Raw genomic sequence first — 26,002 nt, 5'->3', positions numbered from 1 at the left:
GAGTTAGACACACACCACTTGAAAAAAAATGTTTCACAGAAAGCCAAACACTTTCCTTTGCATGTCTCAACTAAACTAATGCCCTGAAATTAAAGAGCTGGCTTCTGTAGCTTCGGGCTGCTGCAATCAGTCAGAGATGAACTGAAAAAGAAATGCAAGTTAATACTGCCTAAATACCAGTTAGAGGGTTTAAGTGAAATTACTCAGTGCAGTCTAAGAAGAGATGAAGATGAGGAATTCATAATGAAATCATGTTGGCGTAGTGGATCACCAATCCTTACTTCTGTCCTGTCTCAACCTGAAACCTGGCAGGTTGTGACTGTGCAGAGAAAAGTAATACATTCCAAGCATACCACGGGGTCAGGGGACTGGAAGAGCCAATAGGTGGCCAGCTGATTGCCAGGTCCCTCCTCCCTGTTACACGCAGAACAAAAAAGCCTTCTCACAAATAAAAGACCTGGGATGGCTGATTGAAAGGAAGAAGGAGAGAGACGGAGGGAGGGATGAATGGGTGCGGGTCCCAGGACAAATTGGCCCCAGGTAGCATTTAGGTTATTCAGGTGTAGCCCTTCATTAATATGACACAAAAGATTTGGTTCATGCACCAAAAACACAGTTAGATTGGGACTAATAGCGTAATAGCTTGCCTTCGGAGAGGCTTAGAAACGTAATTGTGCAACTAAAAAGCCTTCATTCGTTCATCACCTGACTCGCTGATGAACGAAGGAAGGAAACTTTCAACGCTGCACGTGTTGTGACTGGTTTCTAAACCTCGCTTCAGCATTTCCCATTTATTGACACAGCAGATTACAACAGTGCCGAATAAAAAAACCCAAAAGTGAAATTACACACAATGAACACAAACCAGACTTATACACAGCTCAGCTCGAACATGAAAAACACCATCAGCATATTGTTGTATGTCTATACAGAATCACTGAGTGTGTACACAGACTACATGGCCCAGGGCAGGGAGACATCTTTGGTGGTTACTGGGACTCATTGGCGTGACAATACAAAGCAGATAGAAACAAATGACAACTTTAAAAAGTAGGTAAATATGGTATAAACAACCCGTTTGTGAGAGACAGAATATCTGCGCGTAGACATTCTAACATCAAGAAGGTTTCTATTATTGAAAAAGTAAAGGATTACACATTACAGACTAGTTTCAGTTATTCCAATGGGTTGAAGGCAAACTCTATACAGAGAGACCAGGCTACGAAGGCAGAAACTTCAACTATTGCTTCGCAGAGAGATCAGAAGGGCTAATCAACTCTAGAAAAGTCACAAGAGTAGGAGCTCCAGATTCAGCAAAACAGAAGGAAATTAGATATTAATGCCGAGGAACGTAAAAAAGCTATATGACCCCTTACGTACATGTCTTATGACAATACCACAAATTTGACACCATATGTCCTCATTAAAAGTGTGAATAAATGTGTTTGGAATAGATAAACAGATGGACTTGTCAAAAAATAACAAAATGTACACGATTTGATTTCATTAATCCCAATAAAGCATTTAGACATGATGATTCTGGGACATTTATCCTGTGAGTAATTGCATCAAATTACGTAAAGTTGATATAAACAGAAATACTCTGAAATGAAGGTAAAAACGGACGTGGTTATACCCTGAAACGGAAGTTGATGCCATGCATAGGAAAAAGTTCTGGGCACAATTTAGCAGCTCTGCATGTCTCAAGGGGAACCTGTCTGTCAGAGTAATACAGTTTGTTTTGGGTGAGATATTGAGTATTATTTCTATTGTCTGTGAAGGTCAGCCATCTAATTAGCCAGACAAGACAGTAGACTGAAGTTAAATATTTCCTTTTTTAGTTTGATAGCCAGGGAAGACGTTATCATATTTGATCCTTTTTAAACAGCTGTTAAGCTTATCTTCACAATCAAATATAAAGAATTGAGTTTTATACATTCTCTTACCAAATGCAATCTTGCAAGAAATAAAAAAAGCACTAATAACCCAGAAACTGGAAATATGTGTCTTTATTTTTGCTTCATATAAATTGACGTTGAGCTTTTGGAACATGTTATTGATAAGTTCTGATTAGCTATACCTAACTAGGCTGAGTCTTAAACTGTGGGGACCATGTGATCTCGTTCTAAAGTTACACACAGTGGATTTTGAACACATCCCTCGAGAGTCGGGATCAAGATGGTCCATTGATCGAATGTCATCTGGACGCTGCTGTCCACTCTGTTACCAGGGATCGTCTTCACAGTGCACATCAGTCTATAATAATAACTCTCTATTCCGTGAGAAATACAACAATCAGATCCCTTTCTACAAGAGGAAGTGGGTTCACGAGCTCGGTTTTACAATCCTCTATCTGAATTACTCTTCAAAGCGGTACAGATAACAATAAGGGTGTGCATATACAGTCTAGGCCTCTCAGAATAAATGGGTCTTTCTAGTTAGCTGAGAAAATTCATTTAATAAACAGTGAGGTTTAGGTTGCTTTCAACAGAGATTTGACTTAGAAAGTCAAATATGGCTAGCTAATTTTATCAATTCACTAAAAACTATTGTACAAACTTTGATGTCCCAGTTGCAAAGAGAAAAAACAAACTCAAAATTAGATGTTGTACCCCAACTGGAGTTTGATTTGATTTGATGTGTGTAGCACTGAATAACCAATTGTTCACTGGAACCTTTTAGATGTCTAAACATCACCAAGTTACATTCAAATGACATTAATCAATACAATCACAGTTTTAGAATCACATTCAGATTATTCTATGGACAATAGAACATAGATTAACTGTAAAAACACTGCAAATGAGCTACAAAATGTGTACAAAATTGTAATATCTAATATATTCTGCACTATCATTACTATTACCTACATTTTAACAGATTATATTCACTAAAATAAACTCCAAGGCCTAAATAAATGCCAGGTTTAATAATATCTGTGGGCGCTATATTAACAGGTGATATTGATCTTCACATCACTGAGACAGGATTTGGTTTGGTGTATATAATATGAAGTTGACATCTTTAACTTACAGGTGTCTGGAGGATCCTTCCGTCTGTTGATGCAAAGCTACAGAGAATCCGAAGAAGCTGCCTTTAGTTTTCCCCTCTTTGATCACAGGAAACCGGTCATCGATGTTAAATCCTCGGCTGCTGCGCGCTCCGTGGTACACAGCCAGGACAGCGCACAGTAACAGTCTGGGAGACATGTTCAAGTATAGTTTCTCCTTCCAACAGACAGAGCCACAGTGTGAGTGGATCGCTGCTCCACGATTGAGTCCAACAGGTAAGTCTGCTGCTGTCACGCTGAGCTCCCCATGGAGATCCGCCGGTCCCTGTGGTGCGCGCTCACCGCGTTAGAGCCGAAGGTGTCGGTGTGTGTGCCACTGCCTGTCTACCTCTGTCAAGCCCTACACACACACTCTCTGTCTTTCCTTTCTGTGCTCCACACCCATCACAAACAAGTGCAGTGCACTGACTGACTTCAACCAGGGCCGCGCCAAGCTGTTTGAGCCCCCCCCCCCCCCCCCCCCCATCCTCCCCCCCTCCCTGAGGAAGAAGTTTATCAAAGGGAGTTGTAACCTTCATATGGAAGCCCGTTTCCGCCACTAAAAAAAATTAAAAATCACCGGCGAAAGTCGTAATTATGAGAAAGAAAGTCATAATTATGAGATAGAAAGTCATAATTATGAGAAAGAAAGTCATAATTATGAGATAGAAAGTCATAATTATGAGATAGAAAGTCATAATTATGAGAAAGAAAGTCAATTATGAGATAGAAAGTCATAATTATGAGAAAGAAAGTCATAATTATGAGATAGAAAGTCATAATTATGAGAAAGAAAGTCAATTATGAGATAGAAAGTCATAATTATGAGAAAGAAAGTCAATTATGAGATAGAAAGTCATAATTATGAGATAGAAAGTCATAATTATGAGAAAGAAAGTCATAATTATGAGAAAGAAAGTCATAATTATGAGATAGAAAGTCATAATTATGAGATAGAAAATTGCACCCAATACACACAGTACTGTATGTATTGTGTGTGTTTTGTGTAATAATGAGAAAATGCTACAGTGATTCCAGTTGAAATCTGACACGGAGGTACCCTGGTACCCTGGAATTGAATTTTTGGTACAATACACATGTATTGTGATTTATGCTTGCAACTGGGGTGTACTTCAACGCACCATGAAGCATTTTTGTTACAATACGCCTGTACAGTACTGTTGGTATGATTTGAGGTGTACATGAACGCACCATGAAGCTCCCGTCCGCTTCTGATGGCTTTCCCGTAATACGCGATGTAAACGGTCATTCTAGGTTCAAATCGCTGATGGCGTTACTACAGTCAATCTCGAGCCCTGAGTTACTATCTCATGCACCCCCTGACTTAACTATCTTGAGCCTCGATCTCCCCCGACTTAGTAAGTCGGGATCTCGACATAATTACCCTTTAAACATCTCATCCATGTCAACCTCCAAGGCGCCATACAAAACACTCAGAACAAACTTCACATAAACAATGCTGGGCTTGTGTTAAACAATTTTTAAAAACTTTCAAAAGAGTAATGAAAATTCACATCTAATTTAACCAAAGAAGACAGATTTTCAAAAGAAACTATTTGCATATATGCTTTTATTTGTAGTGAAAAAAGGTCACAGAATCTACATTTTTTCTTCTTCTTCCTTTTGGACGAATTATTGCAATAGCTGAACCAAATTTAAAGTGGCCATCAGTTAAAAAGCAACATTTTAAGTTAACATAAAATTGATTTGACGAATCAAAAAAACATGTTTTTCCTTTTGGCATGTTGGAGGAGAACGCAAGAGAGGAAACAAACAAGTAATATTGTCAATGCCATCGACCAATCAGCATCGAGTTGAAGACTTCTGAGCTTTTTAATCGGTTTATGTTCTAAGTGCTACTATGGTAACTGCTGTGATTGACAGCTCAGAGTCCACAGAGATGACGCTTTTAAGCGAAATGAGTCTGGTCACCCTATCTTAGGGGGTTCAGAACAATTACATAAATCGTTTTTGTCTGAATTTCATGAACAGAAGTCTGATGCTTGTGGTCTCTTTCTTTCTGTGAAGAAAAATCAGTGAAGTAAGGCAGTACCTACGTCTCCCTGTAGGGGGTAGTGTTTTGCATGTACAAAATCACAGGTTTTTGACATTTAAAAAGTACAGATGTCAGAAAACATGAAGTTTAGCTAGTGTTACTATAGGTTCATTATGTATTTAAATGTATTCATTTTCTAATAAACATGACTTTGAGTAATTTATGTGCAAATGGATTTCTGATCGGTTTCCATCCACTTTATTCGTCAACTGGAGGACCAATAATGTATATCCATTGAAAAGGTTGCCAATTACTTTTTTTCAACTGTATCTTTTTTGTGCCATTTGAATAAATATCAGGAGATTAGGAAAAAAAATAATGGTATTTGCTGTTTATACTTGGCCAGGTTGCCAGTTCATCAATGGTTTGCGACACAAGTGATAGACAATCACAGAAACATAAGTTGCACTTGTACATGTTTTTGCATGCAGGAGAACATATAAGCGCATAAACAGACAACCTTCTGGCAGTAGACAATCCTAAACTACTTCAATTTGAGTTAAAGACTGTTTTTTTAAGAAAAAACAACATCTGAGGCTTAGTTTAATCCAATAGTTATACGTTGTGTGATAGGAACAGTAACACATTTCATCAAGCGACATAGTCATAGTTGCATTAAACCATAAACTGACATCACTAAACCAAAAAACATTACAAAAGTTGCATTTACAATTCAGTTCCTTTTGAAGTTTTCCCAGTGATTGAGCACATGGCTCGTACTCACATGAGCACTCTTGTGACAGCCACTCTGTCGTGCTTCACTGCCTGATGCTCGGTCTCCAATAAGCAGTTCATTAAACTCTTAATCCCTGTAGAGGGATGGGCCACGATCCCACCCTCAGCGTTCTCCTTGATCTATAGAACTACTTACACAATGACAACAACTGCAGTTTCCTATTAGCCCCATGTGGTAGCACCTTTAAAGCTGTATGTGGTCTTATATGACATCTGCTTTATTGTTAATAAATCAGACAATCCTGACCTTAAATTAACCCTCTACCCTTTATCCTCCAGGACTTTCTTGCACTAAGAAAGAATCCCCATTCTAAAGCAAATTAGTAACATCTATTGAAGTATTTCTCATTTTCTGGCATACTTACTTCTTCTAACCCATGATAACATTTAAAAAAAAAAATTAAAAAAAAACATACCTTTATGTAAGATAAGTGTGTAAAGAGGAAGCACGCAACTGTTAACAGGTTATGGGTGCATTCCACAGATTGAAATCATGAATCTGCAGGTTGTGACTCTGATAGCCATCAAAAGAATATTAAAATGATTATTAATGCTGCAGTCACAAATAGAACTTCAATCATTCTGCACATCCAGAACAGAATAACCATTTTCATCCTGAAGGTGAGTGCACAACATGCCTGTGTATTGAGTGTCAACATCCAACTGTGGCCTCATCAGCAGTGATACCAAACAGATCCCTGCCATCACGCAAGTAATTCCATTGGCTGAGAAGAATAGGAAAGTCCTTGGAGATATATTATCTGAAAGTCTGAGTTACCAAAGAGCTGCAGACAAATAACAGTGCCACATTCATTCTTATGCTTTCTCGAAAGTGTGAGGGTGATAGAGGCGATATCACTCTCTTTCTTTGGTTTTAGATTCATTCTCCAACATCTGTAAAGTGTCTCCTCATCCATAGGACACTCTTGCATGTTTGATAATTCTTAAAACAAATTAAGGTTTAATTATAATGACAGAAAACTCTACAAAAGATTTTGTTCCCCAAACTTGTAATACCATAAATATGTGTACGCCTCTGCACAGTTATGGCACAGATGAAGAAAATGTGTTCCAGCCCTGAATGTATAATCCCCAGACCGAAATGTAAGCCAACACCAGTTTCTGTAAACCATTTGGGAAAAGATATGAATGCAGTTGCTGCTGCCTCCAGAGGATTTAAGGTCCGCAAATCCAAGCCCACACAACACACACGGAATGTAATTTGTAATTTATCTCTCAGTTTCCTGTTTTCCCTCCACCAAAACCAACCACCATCCCCTCCCCCAATGTCATGGAGGACATATACCCCCCAAAAAAACAGAATGTTCCACTTCTTCCCATTGCCCCTTCCGTTCCATAGCGATCTTTCATGTTGTACCTACAACTTTGCTCTCAACATTTCTGATGCTTTGTGGTTTCTCGTAGGCCCAGAATGACTCCACTCAGTCCTTTGAAGGCATCCATTGATACTGTGCTGAGGGTTGATGGGACTGGGTGGGTGATTGGACGCTATGCAGAGATCCTGATGTGAATGTGAGATAATAGAAAAGCTCCAGTAATTGTGGAGAGCTGTGGAGAGAGCAGATTCTATCTAGTGACTGAGTGTAGCACAGTTCACAATAGCTCCATTACTCTGACTTGTGCCTCTATAGTCCTATCTTTGTGTGAACCCATCAAACAGTGGTTTGGCCGAGTAGAAATAACAAAGTATAATCAATTTTGTAGGAAAACAAAGAAGCTTCAACCATTATAATGTACAAGTGTATAACCATGAACATTAACACCCATTAGCAGGGCTGGTAATCTTGCAGCAGGACATTGATTGAATATGAAACACAGCACGCTCCTCGTTGCACAGTGACGCTCGAGCTACCTGTTACCATGGAAATGGGTGTTGCTATGAAGCCACAATGTTGTGAGTGTGCGGAAGACAGTGTGGAAACGCCAACTCGGACACAAGCAGCTAAAATGACCTTTAATGAAATAAATCATCTTTTCACTGCAGAAACCTCAAACACATGCTCAACTTCCACACGCTAGTGCCGTAAAAACAATTATGTATAACTATAATAATGTTCGGTCTACATTCAGGACATTTTGATGTTGTTCCGAGTGTGTGCAACCTGACATCTACAGTATATGCCTATTTATGAAAACATAAAAGTGGAGCTTTGTGTTTAACCTAACAACACATGATTCATTATCTGTATTTCACCTCTAAAATTCACAGGAAATTTCACAAATAATCAGAAGTGACAAAAGTACTAGTCTTCAGTTTGCCTTTATCAATACCTAGAGAAGCTTCTCCTCCAACTTCGCGATTGTTGGTTTGCGTCGTTTTCCATTGTGACATCATCTTTGTAGGTCTTAAAAGTAACAAGCTCATTTTTAAAATGTAAGCACTCAAAGGTACAGATATTTGTTCAAAAAGTAGGGATGTAACGATTCACTCAACTCCTGATACGATTCGATTCACGATACTGGGTTCACGATACGATTCTCTCATGATTTATTTTACAAAATGAGACTGTACACAAATGACTGAAAAATATTCCTTTATTTTTTTGGGAAAATACTGTACTATTTTCCTTTTATTTTTCATTGTCAAAAGAATCCCTTGATAAACTATTCAAAACAATGCAATTTAACTAAAAATAAATCTTGAATGAAATAAATAAAGGAATAATACAAATGAAGAAGCCTATTAATTTAAATTCTGGTTCTATAGTAAACAATGCAAAACTGCGTAATAGTTCTTTTTCTTTTTAAAAGTGCAACTGAAAATGCATTTTGTGCCTAACAATTGGACTTTTTAAAAAAAAACCCCAGTCATTTCACTGTATTTACGTCAGATATTTGTTTGGACCAGCAGAGGGCGCTGGTAACCCAGTGGTCAGTTGGCATGCAGAAATTCTTGTAGTGAAGAGGAGATGCTATGCGCTAGCAGACAGAGCTAATAGAAAAACGTGACTCTTACAGATATTCACGTAATATTACAGATATTCTTTCGGTGCTAAAGGGGTAAGGAATCATTTATGAACATGTTTAAGAGTAGAAGGGGGCCAGAAAGAAAGTCGTAGTAGATTCCGCCCGCCGCCAACACTTCTGGACAAGAGAAGGATACTCGGTGTTTAAAAAAAGTACTGCGATTCAATTTTCACAGTATCGTTGTGAACGTGATATCTATGAATCGATTTTTAACTGCCTTACGATTAATCGTTACATCTCTAGTAAGGAATAAAAGCAAAAAGTCACCAAGAAAATAAATACTCAAGTAAAGTACAGATACCGAAGAAAAAAAACACTTAAGTACAGTAACAAAGCATTTGTACGTCGTTACTTGTCACTTTTGCCCATAATCAGGAAGTAGGACCCCCAGAATTAAGGTAGATACCTACTTGTACAGTTTAATGTTGTATGGTACTTTGGATTTCATCATCACTACTTCTAAAAGAAGCCTGTTTAATTATTTTAAATCACTTTTTGGCAACTAAAAAAAAATGCTTGTGCCTATATTTTTGTGTATTTCCATAATATATTTTTTTAAAATCAGTACTAAAAGCATTTTAATGGCTGCAAATGACTTCTCATGATTCTCCTACGGTACACAGTTTGTGTAGTTTGCTTTGTTTTTGTTCAAAGATGGAAGCAAGCGCTGATTGCGCCTGTTTCCAAATGTCCACATATGCTCATGTAGATAGAAATATTTACACATTTGTTCATCAGTGGGAGAATCTTGATTGTCATGGTCCACATGTTTGCATTTACATCTACGTGTAACAGGAAGGAAATACAGCAGGGGTTTGGGACCCACGCATGGTCTCCCATGCTTTTTGGTCTCCCATGCTTTTTGGTCTCCAGTACATGCTTAAAACATTGGAATGTACAGCCTGAGGAGGAAGGCGTGGCCCCCAACACCCCCACGGTCCTGTGGCACCTGTTTTCTAGCCTAACTTTTAGATCAATGCAAGAAAAAGTGGGACATTGTGGCTACGTCATTGTAGGAAAACAGCTGTTTTACAAAGTATTCAAAGTCGTCTTTGGATTACAATGTGTCTTAGGGCCACTGAGTTTATCTGCCAAACAAATACATGAAACAATGTTTAAAACACTGATAAAACACAGGAATATTAGCAACGATTAAGTAAATAATTGATCAAGAGGAAAAAACGATTCTCCTTAAGAGTTTTAACTGTAGACTCAGTGAATGCTGCATTCCTTCCTCTGCCTGTAGATACTTTAGTTTGAATGAACAATCTTGAGGAGGGGAATCAAAGGTAGAGAAAGTCAAAGGGGAGGCTTGGTTTGATCTGGCTCTCTGCCCAGAGGCCTGATAACCTTGGGTATGAGCTCCTAGACGGCACAGATAGAAAAGCAATTCTCACTATAAAAACGCCTCAAAGTACACACATAATATCCATCTCATGCAGCTAAGGCACATGTCAGCAAGGATATACTGGATTCTGAGGGAGTGGGAAAGTAAATGCTGCTATCTCTCTGGGGAACAACACCGCCGTGACCTTTAGAAGGTGCTCAGCCATAACAGGACTCTCACTGTGTTTTTTTCCCCCATTGAACACACTTGTTATACGAATTGGCATTTGTATTCAAAAAGGTCAGGAGAACATTTTACCAAGGCCAAAGGAAAAAAAAAAACCTTCTCCATTCTTCCAAAGGACACATTATCTCAGAACTCGATACTTACTGAGCTTGTGAAGCCCACGCCATGACTTTTCTGCAATGTTTACTCAAGGTGCAGTCATTTGTTAGGAAGGCCGACACTATTCCTTCTTCCTAAATGTGCTTTAAAGTTATCGTGTTACCTTTAAGCACACACTTGCCATCAATGGAAGAAAAAAGATTTCAAACACATCAAGTACATTTGTTTTAATGAATGTTTCCTATCTGCTTTCACCTAGTTGTTAACAGGCTGTTGGCCATTCTTCACCTGGGATAATAGGTGCATATATGGAGCAGTAAATCTGAAGCCTGTTGTTGTGACCGGCCCTAATGTAATTCTGTGGACAGATCGTAGAATAATGATCCAATCTGTAGGGTGGATACAGTCAAATGTTAGCTAAAGGCCCAGTCAGTAGAATATAGCCTGTCCTCTCTCTTATGCTACAAAGCCTGTTACTGTGATATACAGATCTCCACATAAAGCCTCCCTCCTACCGAGCTGTCCCACTGCTCATCGCCTTCACTTCTTTATAAACAATGGCTGCTATTATCTCACTTTCCTTTGCCGTAGATGCCCTGTCACCACATGGTGCCGTTTGGTGTATATTTAGCATGACCTGCAAATACATATTGGAACATAAAAGGGGATCTGTTTATTTTTCTAAACACATGTGAAGAGCCTCGGCTCTTCATCATGGATACTCACCGATATGTGATTTAGTTTTAGTTGGGTTAGTCTTTAGACTAAAGTGCAACTTAGTTGAAGTCAGGATTTTAGTCATCAGGACTATTTCCGTCTAGTTTTAGTCAACTAAATGACACTAAGATTTTAGTTGACTAAATTATCATATGCATAAGACACAACCTGCTTTCTTTCTATTGGATCACTTATCGACATGTCAAGCCTTTCACTCAACAAAACTCATTTTGATTGGATATTTAGTTACTTCATATGGATTTCATCCCATCAGAACATAGTTTGTTTTTATTATTTTACCAAAATGTCCATCTATTTTGATATAGTTTTAGTTCACATGTATTTATTTTAAATTAGCCATAGTCTCAAACTTTTTGTGAACAAAATGAACCCTGTTGCCAGTGTGGTTAAAAAATGCTACCAAAAATGCTACATACTAAATGTATTCTTTTTCTAAACATGATAATGCTGCAGTGTCACATGCTACAGCAACGCTGCCTATTATCCAGAATATTTGCTGTTTGCATCCTGGTTTTGTCTGAGCAGAGTTTAAATTAAAGTATTTCTTACCACAGCCAACAGCAGGTGCTTTGGTTTTCTTCCACGTTAGAAAGAAATAGTATTTTCATGACAGTTTCTAAACTGTTCAAAGGTGTAAATATTGTGTGACAGTCATCTTGTGTCCTTAATTAGACTGATGTAATGTTGAGGTCATTTCCTGTTGAACACTACGGGTCTGCCACTCATGTGATAGGCAGGTAAAGGCGACATGGATACAAATCTTATAAGATTTGGTAAATTTGTAGTAAAAAGCTGTGGGTAAATTGTTTAAAATAGTTTTAGTTTGACACCGACTTGACAAATCTCAAGTTTGTTACATGGAAAAAGCAAAATGTTCATGAACAGAGTGACTTGGGTCTACTTTTATCTCTATGTTGAGTAGCAGCCCTAACAGATGGTTAAAATAATTATTTCTTGAAAAAGAACTATTGAATAGAACCTAGCTGTGCACTGATACCTGATACCAGATATTGGTAATATCAGCATGTTTCTGAAGTGTCATCCTCGCCCACTCATTATTGTTTTTCTGTCACCGTGTGAACCCTGTGCCTCCGATTCGACTGTGTTCATGAATACTGTGCTATTTCCTTTGTTCCCTGAGACAAGTGGACCTGTACACCCCCAAAATGCACATTTTCCACTCAATTGAATGGCCCTGCAGATCATTAAATGTCCATTCATTAGTGAGGGACGCTCAAAGGGACTCACCAGCAAAGCCAATACAGAGAGGCCTGTCTGAGGGGCACCATCACCCATAGTGTGGGAGGTAACAGTGAGATATATGACCAAGACAGGCTAAAAAAATGTCACAAACTGTTGTAACATTATGAAAATGTAAGTGAATTTAAGTTTAAGGTCACTTAATGCTTGAATTTTTCTCTTATATACTTGTAATTTATACCTAAAAGTGCAAACTCAGGAGAATTAATGATGAAATTGCTCTTTTTCCACCTAAAATCTGTGGCCCACTTGAGATCAAACTGGTCTGTATTTGGCCCCTGAACTAAAATTAGTTTGACACCTCTGTCTTAGAACACATATCTTTGTTATATCTATGTTTAATGTGAATTTTATTTGTGTAAAATGTCCACAACCCTACTCATGTATCTGTTGTCAACAAAGCAAACAGTAAGGAAATCTGTGCTGAATCACATTTTATTGTCTAATGTTGATATTGATTTCCTCAGGACAGGAAACACAGGAAACAAAGGAGTGGAGGTTGCACACGAGACACTCGCCTCCTGAGGACAAATATTTGAGGTGAATCTTACTGTTGGAGACTTTGAATCTCTGTTTGGATCTGTAGGACTTCACTGACTCACCCCCCAATATTTGATTTAGGATTGATTTGTCTGAAAGTCTGTGAAGAAGGAAAAGTAGAATGGGAACTCCCAACATCTGCCATGCTTGGGCACGTTTGGAAAAATGACAGCTCTCTATGCTGTGTTAACAAGCCCACCAAATAAGCAGTTAGACATCTTACACAAGACTTTTCTGTGATTTTCCTTCCTACAACAGATTTCCAGTCAAAAGCTATATGTACTTAAGCTGTGTCTGGAAAAAAATGAAGCATTATTTTTTATGTTTTCCAAACTACAAGATCCCTCTATGAGACGCAAAACTTCTTGCGAGGTCTCTTTGCAGCCACACATATTTATACATGATTAAACTGATTTAAACTCAATTAAAAAGAACAAATAAGATCCAAATTTGCACCAGGAAACCAGTTTGGTTGTGTAGTTATATCTGATAACCAGCAGACTGAGAAGAGCAGTTTCATCTTGTCCTTCATGTGTTTCAGGGTGAGGCAAAACAAACACGCTTGGATCAGGGTGGAGCTTCCTGCCATAATCCTGGGAGAGAGGGCAACAAAAACCAATGTCTCAAGGAGAGGGTAGCAACCTTTTATGGGCTATGAATCACAAATCTGCAGGTGGAAAGAAGTGGACAAAAAAAATGCAACAGTTTAATGACCAAAAATGATGTGGGGAATCTGTAAGTCCAGTGAATACTTGGCTGGGGGCCCACTGAGCGAGTTACCTCATTGAGCAGAAAAGTTTAAGTAGAAGGTGAACAAAGAGGTGGAAACCAAAGAAGACTCTCTCTTTCTTTTGATCACTGCCTGAACAGCTGTTTCTACAGGCCGCTCTTACTCACCCACTCTTGGCAAAGTGGAGTCAGAGAATGGCTGCATTCTTGTCAGCGAGGCCGCGGTTGCCAGGCTGAGGACTTTCAGAAGGATGCCTCTGTCCACAGTCTGCATTGGGTGCCAGAGGGGATTAGAAAGAAGTAGAGGGGGATAACACAATAAAAAAATCATCAAAATCTAAGTTATGAATAAAATGTTGTTTTTTTAATCAAAAGATGCATTTGAGTTTAATGAGGTATTAAAGAGCGCTTTCACAGTAGCCACCAGGCTGCAGCTCATTGGTTTGGCTCAAACTGATCCACTCAATGAGAAAAACGTACTGTTTCCAAAGCTAGACCTGTTGTCTATATCCAAAAGGATGTAAGAGTAACCACTCACTAAGAGGTCTGATTATCCTAGATTAATCAAATGAAACATCAAAACAACAAGCAATGAGGTTATTTGTGTGTTTTTGCATGATGTAATCCTGTTAGTGGAAACCCTTTTCTGTTGTGAATGCCCTGACCAGTTTATACCAGCCTCATTCAACAAGTACTTTCTTTTGAAAGCAGAGGCCTGGATGGACCCTAGGGGTGGCATCCTTCCAGGGGTAGCCCACTAGTATTTTATGATCATACTGAAATAAGTTGGCACTATTTGTTCATATGAACAAAACAAGGCCACATTAATTAAACTATGTTACCTTGCTATACCACAAGAGGTCTCTGTTTTAAAAAGAAATATAGTCCTTTTGTGTAACGTGTATGTAATATAGATTGTACAGTATTTGTTGTGCAATATCCTAATATGTCGTGTTAATACTGCTTTAATATCTTCATTTGTGCAGTGTCCAATGTATATATAATTTATTATTCGTTACTTTTTTTACATTTTGTTTAGATTATATAATTTTGTTTATGTATTTAAATATTGTTTAGTGTTTTTTTTATTTAAAATGTATTTCATGTGTATTATTACTTAGGAATCTGTTTTGATTGGGTTCTTATTTTGTAGAAATTGGTCAAAGATAGCAAAGACTAAGCTGTCTTAACAGGGTCGTCTGAACTCCAAATGCAAAACAGACTGTGGTCTTTTATCCAAAAAGTGTTTGTATGCAGGGTAACATAGTCGAGTTTATTCTGCAAATCTATATAAATAGTATGCTGTTCTGTTCAGATTTTTTGATATTTTGGGCATAGCAGATGGTCTTTGACATGGAACCCGTCCCCATAAGGCCAACTTACACACAGACAGACAAGCCCTAAACTCATTAACACCTACGATCAATTCTAATGACCTCAAAGGGACATTGGAGTCTCTATACAAACTGGACGTGAAGACATTATGTCCTTCTTCTTAAGGACTAAATGAAAAGTAAATGTGTAGACTCCATCGTGTAGAAGAAGAGAGCTAAGTGCCATTGGGGCAACATTAGTGCAGATGCTGACCAACAACATAGACTCTCTGTCTCTGGGCTCAGAGGAGAGTCAGCGTGGGTGGACGACATCCTGCAGGGCAGTGCTTATATCAGAGGGTGTTTCAATGTGTTTGCATTGGTATTTAGGAAAAGGGTATGACCTGTAACATCTGGCCACATCTGTGTTCCATTATACCTCTTTGACTCTTTTGGCAGCTGTGGACCCTTGGGATCACATCACCCCAGGTTTACCTGGCCCGTTTCCTCTAGTTTCACTCAGTGTGTAGTGACAATACACACATGTACCCACAGCACCTCTGCACCGCTCCCTGTCCAGCTGTGTGAAAACTGCTGGGCCTCATTTCCATGTATCTGAGCCAACTCACACCATTGGAAGGACTGGAACAACCGTTTATCCTGTAAAGATCTCCAATGGAGTTTTGTAACAGACGAGGACACTGTAACTACCTTCATTAGGGAAAATCAGTGGCCCTTTTAATGGTGCCATGCATGCCATATGTTAATCATCTGTTTAGTGTATTTACCAGAGCACATATGCTTATTAAAACTGGAAACATTAATAAAGTCTCAAACCTATTTAATTGTGTTTGTCAAATTTGTACTGGTTGTTAGGTTCCCCCAATAGCCTTATCTAAAAAAAGGTTTCCATTTGTATTCCTTACTATTGGTTGGTCAATTACTTTTTTCTCATTTCCCAATTTTTTGTGCCTTATTGCATATTCACCCCAATTTAAGTGTGCTCAACATATTTGCACTAGTTTTTAGGGTCTTATGATAGCCTTATCACAGAAAAAAATTCCAAATATTTTCCATTTTTATGCCTTACTATATATAGCCTTATCTCTGACTTTTGGTGTTTTCACTTTTTTCTCATTTTTCATGCCAGATTGCATTTTCTCCCCAGTTTAAGTATGCTCATCATATTTGCACTAGTTTTTAGGGTCTTTTGATAGCCTTATCTCAGAAAAAAAATACCAAAGATTTTCCATTTTTTTGCCTGACTATAGCCTGACCTCTGATTTTGCGTGTTTGTCACTTTTTTCTCATTTTCATGCCAGATTGCATTTTCATGCCAGTTTAAGTATGCTCATCATATTTGCGCAAGATTTAAGGGTCTTGTGATAGCCTTATTTCAGAAAAAAATTTCCAAAGATTTTCCATTATTCCATTTTCCATTTTTATGCCTTACCTCTGATTTTGGGTGGTTGTAATTTTTTTTTTCATTTTGTAATTTTTCTCATTTTTCATGCCTTATTGCATATTCACCCCAGTATAAGTGTGATTATCATATTTGCACTAGTTTTTAGGGTCTTGTGATAGCCTAATCTCAGAAAAAAATTTCCAAAGATTTTCCATTTTTATGCCTTACTATAAAAAACTAAAATCAGCCAAAATCAAAAGTAAGGCTAAAGCAAGGCATATTTTTTTTCAAAATTTTCAAATGAAAAAAAATTGAGTTAGGACCATCATTAGACCCTAAAAACTACTGCAAATATAATGCACATACATAAACAGGGCTAAGAAAGGAGTAAGGCACAAAAAATGACAAAAAACTAAAATCAACCAAATTCAAAAGTAAGGCTATAGCAAGGCATATTTTTTCAAAAATAAAAAAATTGAGTTAGGACCATCATTAGACACTAAAAACTACTGCAAATATAATGCACATACTTAAACAGGGCTAAGAAAGCAGTAAGGCACAAAAAATGATAAAAAACTAAAATCACCGAAAATCAAAAGTAAGGCTATAGCAAGGCATATTTTTTCAAAAATTTCAAAAAAAAAAAATTGAGTTAGGACCATCATTAGACTCTAAAAACTACTGCAAATATAATGCACATACTTAAACAGGGCTAAGAAAGCATTAAGGCACAAAAAATGACAAAAAACTGAAATCACCCAAAATCAAAAGTAAGGCTATAGCAAGGCTTTTTTTTCAAAAATTTCAAAAAAAAAAAAATGAGTTAGGACCATCATTAGACCCTAAAATCTACTGCAAATATAATGCACATTCTTAAACAGGGCTAAGAAAGCAGTAAGGCACAAAAATGACAAAAAACTAAAATCACCCAAAATCAAAAGTAAGGCTATAACAAGGCTTTTTTTCCCAAAAAAATTAAAAAAAAAAAAAAATTGAGTTAGGACCATCATTAGACCCTAAAAACTACTGCAAACATAGTGGACATACTTGAAATGGGCTGGAACTGTAGTAAGCGCCAAAAAATGACAAAAAATCAAAAATCACCCAAAAGCGGAGGTAAGGCTATAGTAAGGCATATTTTTCAAAAATTTAAAAAAAATAAATAATTGATTTAGGATCATCATTAGACCCCAAAAACTACTGCAAACTTAATGCACATACTTAAAATGGGTTGAAAATGCAGTAAGGTTAAAAAAAAAAAAAAAATCAAAAAATCACCCACAATCGGAGGTAAGGCTATAGTAAGGCATATTTTTTTTAGATTTCAAAAAAATAAAAATTGAGTTAGGACCATCATTAGACCCTAAAAAATACTGAAAACATAGTGCACATACTTAAAATGGGTTGAAAACGCAGTAAGGTACAAAAAATAACCAAAATCAAAAAATCACCCAAAATCAGAGGTAAGGCTATAGTAAGACATATTTTTCAAAAATTTCAAAAAAATAAAATTTGAGTTAGGACCATCATTAGACCCTAAAATCTACTGCAAATATAATGCACATACTTAAACAGGGCTAAGAAAGCATTAAGGCACAAAAAATGACAAAAAACTAAAATCACCCAAAATCAAAAGTAAGCCTATAGCAAGGCTTTTTTTTAAAAAAATTAAAAAAAAAAAAAAATTGAGTTAGGACCATCATAAGACCCTAAAATCTACTGCAAATATAATGCACATACTTAAACAGGGCTAAGAAAGCATTAAGGCACAAAAAATGACAAAAAACTGAAATCACCCAAAATCAAAAGTAAGGCTATAGCAAGGCTTTTTTTTCAAAAATTTCAAAAAAGGCACAAATTTTTCAAAAATTTAAAAAAAAATAAATAATTGTTTTAGGATCATCATTAGACCCCAAAAACTACTGCAAACTTAGTGCACATACTTAAAATGGGCTGAAAACCCAGTAAGAAACAAAAAATGACAAAAATCAAAAAATCACCCAAAAGGCATATTTTTCAAAAATTTCAAAAAAATAAAAATTGAGTTAGGACCATCATTAGACCCTAAAATCTACTGCAAATATAATGCACCTACTTAAACAGGGCTAAGAAAGCATTAAGGCACAAAAAATGACAAAAAACAAAAATCACCCAAAATCAAAAGTAAGGCTATAGCAAGGCTTTTTTTTCAAAAATTTCAAAAAAAAAAAAATTGAGTTAGGACCATCATTAGACCCTAAAAACTACTGCAAACATAGTGGACATACTTGAAATGGGCTGGAACTGTAGTAAGCGCCAAAAAATGAAAAAAAATCAAAAATCACCCAAAAGCGGAGGTAAGGCTATAGTAAGGCATATTTTTCAAAAATTTTAAAAAAAATAAATAATTGTTTTAGGATCATCATTAGACCCCAAAAACTACTGCAAACTTAGTGCACATACTTAAAATGGGCTGAAAACGCAGTAAGAAACAAAAAATGACAAAAATCAAAAAATCACCCAAAAGGCATATTTTTCAAAAATTTCAAAAAAATAAAAATTGAGTTAGGACCATCATTAGACCCTAAAATCTACTGCAAATATAATGCACATACTTAAACAGGGCTAAGAAAGCATTAAGGCACAAAAAATGACAAAAAACAAAAATCACCCAAAATCAAAAGTAAGGCTATAGCAAGGCTTTTTTTTTCAAAAATTTAAAAAAAAAAAAAATTGAGTTAGGACCATCATTAGACCCTAAAAACTACTGCAAACATAGTGCACATACTTAAAATAGGCTGAAAACGCAGTAGGGCACAAATAATGACAAACATAATAAAATCACCTAAAATCGGAAATAAGGCTATAGTAAGGCATATTTTTCAAAAATTAAAAAATAAAATAAAAATTGAGTTAAGACCATCATTAGTCCCTAAAAACTACTGCAAACAAAGTGCACATACTTAAACAGGGCTATGAAAGCATTAAGGCACAAAAAATGACAAAAAACTAAAATCACCCAAAATCAAAAATTTAAAAAAAAAAAATTGAGTTAGGACCATCATTAGACCCTAAAATCTACTGCAAATATAATTCACATACTTAAACAGGGCTAAGAAAGCATTAAGGCACAAAAAATGACAAAAAACTAAAATCACCCAAAATCAAAAGTAAGGCTATAACAAGGCTTTTTTTCCAAAAAAAATTAAAAAAAAAAAAAATTGAGTTAGGACCATCATTAGACCCTAAAAACTACTGCAAACATAGTGGACATACTTGAAATGGGCTGGAAATGTAGTAAGCGCCAAAAAATGACAAAAAATCAAAAATCACCCAAAAGCGGAGGTAAGGCTATAGTAAGGCATATTTTTTTTAAATTTCAAAAAAATAAAAATTGAGTTAGGACCATCATTAGACCCTAAAAAATACTGAAAACATAGTGCACATACTTAAAATGGGTTGAAAACGCAGTAAGGTACAAAAAATAACAAAAATCAAAAAATCACCCAAAATCAGAGGTAAGGCTATATAGTAAGGCATATTTTTCAAAAATTTCAAAAAAATAAAAATTGAGTTAGGACCATCATTAGACCCTAAAATCTACTGCAAATATAATTCACATACTTAAACAGGGCTAAGAAAGCATTAAGGCACAAAAAATGACAAAAAACTAAAATCACCCAAAATCAAAAGTAAGCCTATAGCAAGGCTTTTTTTTAAAAAATTAAAAAAAAAAAAAATTGAGTTAGGACCATCATAAGACCCTAAAATCTACTGCAAATATAATGCACATACTTAAACAGGGCTAAGAAAGCATTAAGGCACAAAAAATGACAAAAAACTAAAATCACCCAAAATCAAAAGTAAGCCTATAGCAAGGCTTTTTTTTAAAAAAATTAAAAAAAAAAAAAAATTGAGTTAGGACCATCATAAGACCCTAAAATCTACTGCAAATATAATGCACATACTTAAACAGGGCTAAGAAAGCATTAAGGCACAAAAAATGACAAAAAACTGAAATCACCCAAAATCAAAAGTAAGGCTATAGCAAGGCTTTTTTTTTCAAAAATTTCAAAAAAAAAAAAATGAGTTAGGACCATCATTAGACCCTAAAAACTACTGCAAACATAGTGGACATACTTGAAATGGGCTGGAAATGTAGTAAGCGCCAAAAAATGAAAAAAAATCAAAAATCACCCAAAAGCGGAGGTAAGGCTATAGTAAGGCATATTTTTTTTAAATTTCAAAAAAATAAAAATTGACTTAGGACCATCATTAGACCCTAAAAAATACTGAAAACATAGTGCACATACGTAAAATGGGTTGAAAACGCAGTAAGGTACAAAAAATAACAAAAATCAAAAAATCACCCAAAATCAGAGGTAAGGCTATAGTAAGGCATATTTTTCAAAAATTTCAAAAAAATAAAAATTGAGTTAGGACCATCATTAGACCCTAAAATCTACTGCAAATATAATGCACATACTTAAACAGGGCTAAGAAAGCATTAAGGCACAAAAAATGACAAAAAACAAAAATCACCCAAAATCAAAAGTAAGGCTATAGCAAGGCTTTTTTTTCAAAAATTTCAAAAAAAAAAAAATTGAGTTAGGACCATCATTAGACCCTAAAAACTACTGCAAACATAGTGGACATACTTGAAATGGGCTGGAACTGTAGTAAGCGACAAAAAATGAAAAAAAATCAAAAATCACCCAAAAGCGGAGGTAAGGCTATAGTAAGGCATATTTTTCAAAAATTTAAAAAAAAATAAATAATTGTTTTAGGATCATCATTAGACCCCAAAAACTACTGCAAACTTAGTGCACATACTTAAAATGGGCTGAAAACGCAGTAAGAAACAAAAAATGACAAAAATCAAAAAATCACCCAAAAGGCATATTTTTCAAAAATTTCAAAAAAATAAAAATTGAGTTAGGACCATCATTAGACCCTAAAATCTACTGCAAATATAATGCACCTACTTAAACAGGGCTAAGAAAGCATTAAGGCACAAAAAATGACAAAAAACAAAAATCACCCAAAATCAAAAGTAAGGCTATAGCAAGGCTTTTTTTTCAAAAATTTCAAAAAAAAAAAATTGAGTTAGGACCATCATTAGACCCTAAAAACTACTGCAAACATAGTGGACATACTTGAAATGGGCTGGAACTGTAGTAAGCGCCAAAAATGAAAAAAAATCAAAAATCACCCAAAAGCGGAGGTAAGGCTATAGTAAGGCATATTTTTCAAAAATTTAAAAAAAAATAAATAATTGTTTTAGGATCATCATTAGACCCCAAAAACTACTGCAAACTTAGTGCACATACTTAAAATGGGCTGAAAACGCAGTAAGAAACAAAAAATGACAAAAATCAAAAAATCACCCAAAAGGCATATTTTTCAAAAATTTCAAAAAAAAAAAAATTGAGTTAGGACCATCATTAGACCCTTAAAACTACTGCAAATATAATGCACATACTTAAACAGGGCTAAGAAAGCATTAAGGCACAAAAAATTTAAAAAAACTAAAATCACCCAAAATAAAAAGTAAGGCTATAGCAAGGCTTTTTTTTCAAAAATTTCAAAAAAAAAAAAAATTGAGTTAGGACCATCATTAGACCCTAAAAACTACTGCAAACATAGTGGACATACTTGAAATGGGCTGGAACTGTAGTAAGCGCCAAAAAATGAAAAAAAATCAAAAATCACCCAAAAGCGGAGGTAAGGCTATAGTAAGGCATATTTTTCAAAAATTTAAAAATAAATAAATAATTGTTTTAGGATCATCATTAGACCCCAAAAACTACTGCAAACTTAGTGCACATACTTAAAATGGGCTGAAAACGCAGTAAGAAACAAAAAATGACAAAAATCAAAAAATCACCCAAAAGGCATATTTTTCAAAAATTTCAAAAAAATAAAAATTGACTTAGGACCATCATTAGACCCTAAAATCTACTGCAAATATAATGCACATACTTAAACAGGGCTAAGAAAGCATTAAGGCACAAAAAATTACAAAAAACTAAAATCACCCAAATTCAAAAGTAAGGCTATAAGCAAGGCTTTTTTTTCAAAAATTTCAAAAAAAAAAAATTGAGTTAGGACCATCATTAGACCCTAAAAACTACTGCAAACATAGTGCACATACTTAAAATAGGCTGAAAACGCAGTAGGGCACAAATAATGACAAACATAATAAAATCACCTAAAATCGGAAATAAGGCTATAGTAAGGCATATTTTTCAAAAATTAAAAAATAAAATAAAAATTGAGTTAAGACCATCATTAGTCCCTAAAAACTACTGCAAACAAAGTGCACATACTTAAACAGGGCTATGAAAGCATTAAGGCACAAAAAATGACAAAAAACTAAAATCACCCAAAATCAAAAATTTAAAAAAAAAAAAATTGAGTTAGGACCATCATTAGACCCTAAAATCTACTGCAAATATAATTCACATACTTAAACAGGGCTAAGAAAGCATTAAGGCACAAAAAATGACAAAAAACTAAAATCACCCAAAATCAAAAGTAAGGCTATAACAAGGCTTTTTTTCCAAAAAAAATTAAAAAAAAAAAAAATTGAGTTAGGACCATCATTAGACCCTAAAAACTACTGCAAACATAGTGGACATACTTGAAATGGGCTGGAAATGTAGTAAGCGCCAAAAAATGACAAAAAATCAAAAATCACCCAAAAGCGGAGGTAAGGCTATAGTAAGGCATATTTTTTTTAAATTTCAAAAAAATAAAAATTGAGTTAGGACCATCATTAGACCCTAAAAAATACTGAAAACATAGTGCACATACTTAAAATGGGTTGAAAACGCAGTAAGGTACAAAAAATAACAAAAATCAAAAAATCACCCAAAATCAGAGGTAAGGCTATATATAGTAAGGCATATTTTTCAAAAATTTCAAAAAATAAAAATTGAGTTAGGACCATCATTAGACCCTATAAACTACTGCAAATATGATGCACATACTTAAACAGGGCTAAGAAAGCAGTAAAGCACAAAAAATGACAAAAAACTAAAATCACCCAAAATCAAAAGTAAGGCTATAGCAAGGCTTTTTTTTAAAAAATTAAAAAAAAAAAAAATTGAGTTAGGACCATCATAAGACCCTAAAATCTACTGCAAATATAATGCACATACTTAAACAGGGCTAAGAAAGCATTAAGGCACAAAAAATGACAAAAAACTAAAATCACCCAAAATCAAAAGTAAGCCTATAGCAAGGCTTTTTTTTAAAAAAATTTAAAAAAAAAAAAAATTGAGTTAGGACCATCATAAGACCCTAAAATCTACTGCAAATATAATGCACATACTTAAACAGGGCTAAGAAAGCATTAAGGCACAAAAAATGACAAAAAACTGAAATCACCCAAAATCAAAAGTAAGGCTATAGCAAGGCTTTTTTTTCAAAAATTTCAAAAAAAAAAAAATGAGTTAGGACCATCATTAGACCCTAAAAACTACTGCAAACATAGTGGACATACTTGAAATGGGCTGGAAATGTAGTAAGCGCCAAAAAATGAAAAAAAAATCAAAAATCACCCAAAAGCGGAGGTAAGGCTATAGTAAGGCATATTTTTTTTAAATTTCAAAAAAATAAAAATTGACTTAGGACCATCATTAGACCCTAAAAAATACTGAAAACATAGTGCACATACGTAAAATGGGTTGAAAACGCAGTAAGGTACAAAAAATAACAAAAATCAAAAAATCACCCAAAATCAGAGGTAAGGCTATAGTAAGGCATATTTTTCAAAAATTTCAAAAAAATAAAAATTGAGTTAGGACCATCATTAGACCCTAAAATCTACTGCAAATATAATGCACATACTTAAACAGGGCTAAGAAAGCATTAAGGCACAAAAAATGACAAAAAACAAAAATCACCCAAAATCAAAAGTAAGGCTATAGCAAGGCTTTTTTTTCAAAAATTTCAAAAAAAAAAAAATTGAGTTAGGACCATCATTAGACCCTAAAAACTACTGCAAACATAGTGGACATACTTGAAATGGGCTGGAACTGTAGTAAGCGACAAAAAATGAAAAAAAATCAAAAATCACCAAAAATCGGAGGTAAGGCTATAGTAAAGCATATTTTTCAAAAATTTCAAAAAAAAAAAAAATGAGTTATGACCATCATTAGACCCCAAAAACTACTGCAAACTTAGTGCACATACTTAAAATGGGCTGAAAACGCAGTAAGAAACAAAAAATGACAAAAATCAAAAAATCACCCAAAAGGCATATTTTTCAAAAATTTCAAAAAAATAAAAATTGAGTTAGGACCATCATTAGACCCTAAAATCTACTGCAAATATAATGCACCTACTTAAACAGGGCTAAGAAAGCAGTAAGGCACAAAAAATGACAAAAAACAAAAATCACCCAAAATCAAAAGTAAGGCTATAGCAAGGCTTTTTTTTCAAAAATTTCAAAAAAAAAAAAATTGAGTTAGGACCATCATTAGACCCTAAAAACTACTGCAAACATAGTGGACATACTTGAAATGGGCTGGAAACGCAGTAAGCGCCAAAAACTGACAAAAAAATCAAAAATCACCCAAAAGCGGAGGTAAGGCTATAGTAAGGCATATTTTTCAAAAATTTTAAAAAAAATAAATAATTGTTTTAGGATCATCATTAGACCCCAAAAACTACTGCAAACTTAGTGCACATACTTAAAATGGGCTGAAAACGCAGTAAGAAACAAAAAATGACAAAAATCAAAAAATCACCCAAAAGGCATATTTTTCAAAAATTTCAAAAAAATAAAAATTGAGTTAGGACCATCATTAGACCCTAAAATCTACTGCAAATATAATGCACATACTTAAACAGGGCTAAGAAAGCATTAAGGCACAAAAAATGACAAAAAACAAAAATCACCCAAAATCAAAAGTAAGGCTATAGCAAGGCTTTTTTTTTCAAAAATTTCAAAAAAAAAAAAATTGAGTTAGGACCATCATTAGACCCTAAAAACTACTGCAAACATAGTGGACATACTTGAAATGGGCTGGAACTGTAGTAAGCGCCAAAAAATGAAAAAAAATCAAAAATCACCCAAAAGCGGAGGTAAGGCTATAGTAAGGCATATTTTTCAAAAATTTAAAAATAAATAAATAATTGTTTTAGGATCATCATTAGACCCCAAAAACTACTGCAAACTTAGTGCACATACTTAAAATGGGCTGAAAACGCAGTAAGAAACAAAAAATGACAAAAATCAAAAAATCACCCAAAAGGCATATTTTTCAAAAATTTCAAAAAAATAAAAATTGACTTAGGACCATCATTAGACCCTAAAATCTACTGCAAATATAATGCACATACTTAAACAGGGCTAAGAAAGCATTAAGGCACAAAAAATTACAAAAAACTAAAATCACCCAAATTCAAAAGTAAGGCTATAAGCAAGGCTTTTTTTTCAAAAATTTCAAAAATAAAAAATTGAGTTAGGACCATCATTAGACCCTAAAAACTACTGCAAACATAGTGC

At 35.1% G+C, this 26,002-nt stretch overlaps 1 protein-coding gene across 2 annotated transcripts in view; it reads right to left on the bottom strand.

Annotated features, from left to right (window-relative positions):
* itga3b (integrin, alpha 3b) overlaps positions 1–3,472 on the bottom strand; it is a 32,056-nt gene extending 28,584 nt beyond the window's left edge. The window contains exon 1 of one of the 2 annotated variants that reach the window (XM_028475359.1): positions 3,034–3,472. In XM_028475359.1, the coding sequence (XP_028331160.1) occupies positions 3,034–3,209 (176 nt within the window). In that variant the 5' untranslated portion in view covers positions 3,210–3,472. The remainder of the gene's footprint in view (positions 1–3,033) is intronic. The other variant, XM_028475361.1, reaches the window with a different exon arrangement.
* Positions 3,473–26,002: the final 22,530 nt, after the last annotated feature.

The sequence above is a fragment of the Gouania willdenowi genome, chromosome 19, assembly GCF_900634775.1.
Source record: "Gouania willdenowi chromosome 19, fGouWil2.1, whole genome shotgun sequence".
NCBI lineage: Eukaryota > Metazoa > Chordata > Actinopteri > Blenniiformes > Gobiesocidae > Gouania > Gouania willdenowi.
Note: the sequence above shows the minus strand (reverse complement) of the source record. Positions and strands in the feature narration are given on the sequence as shown.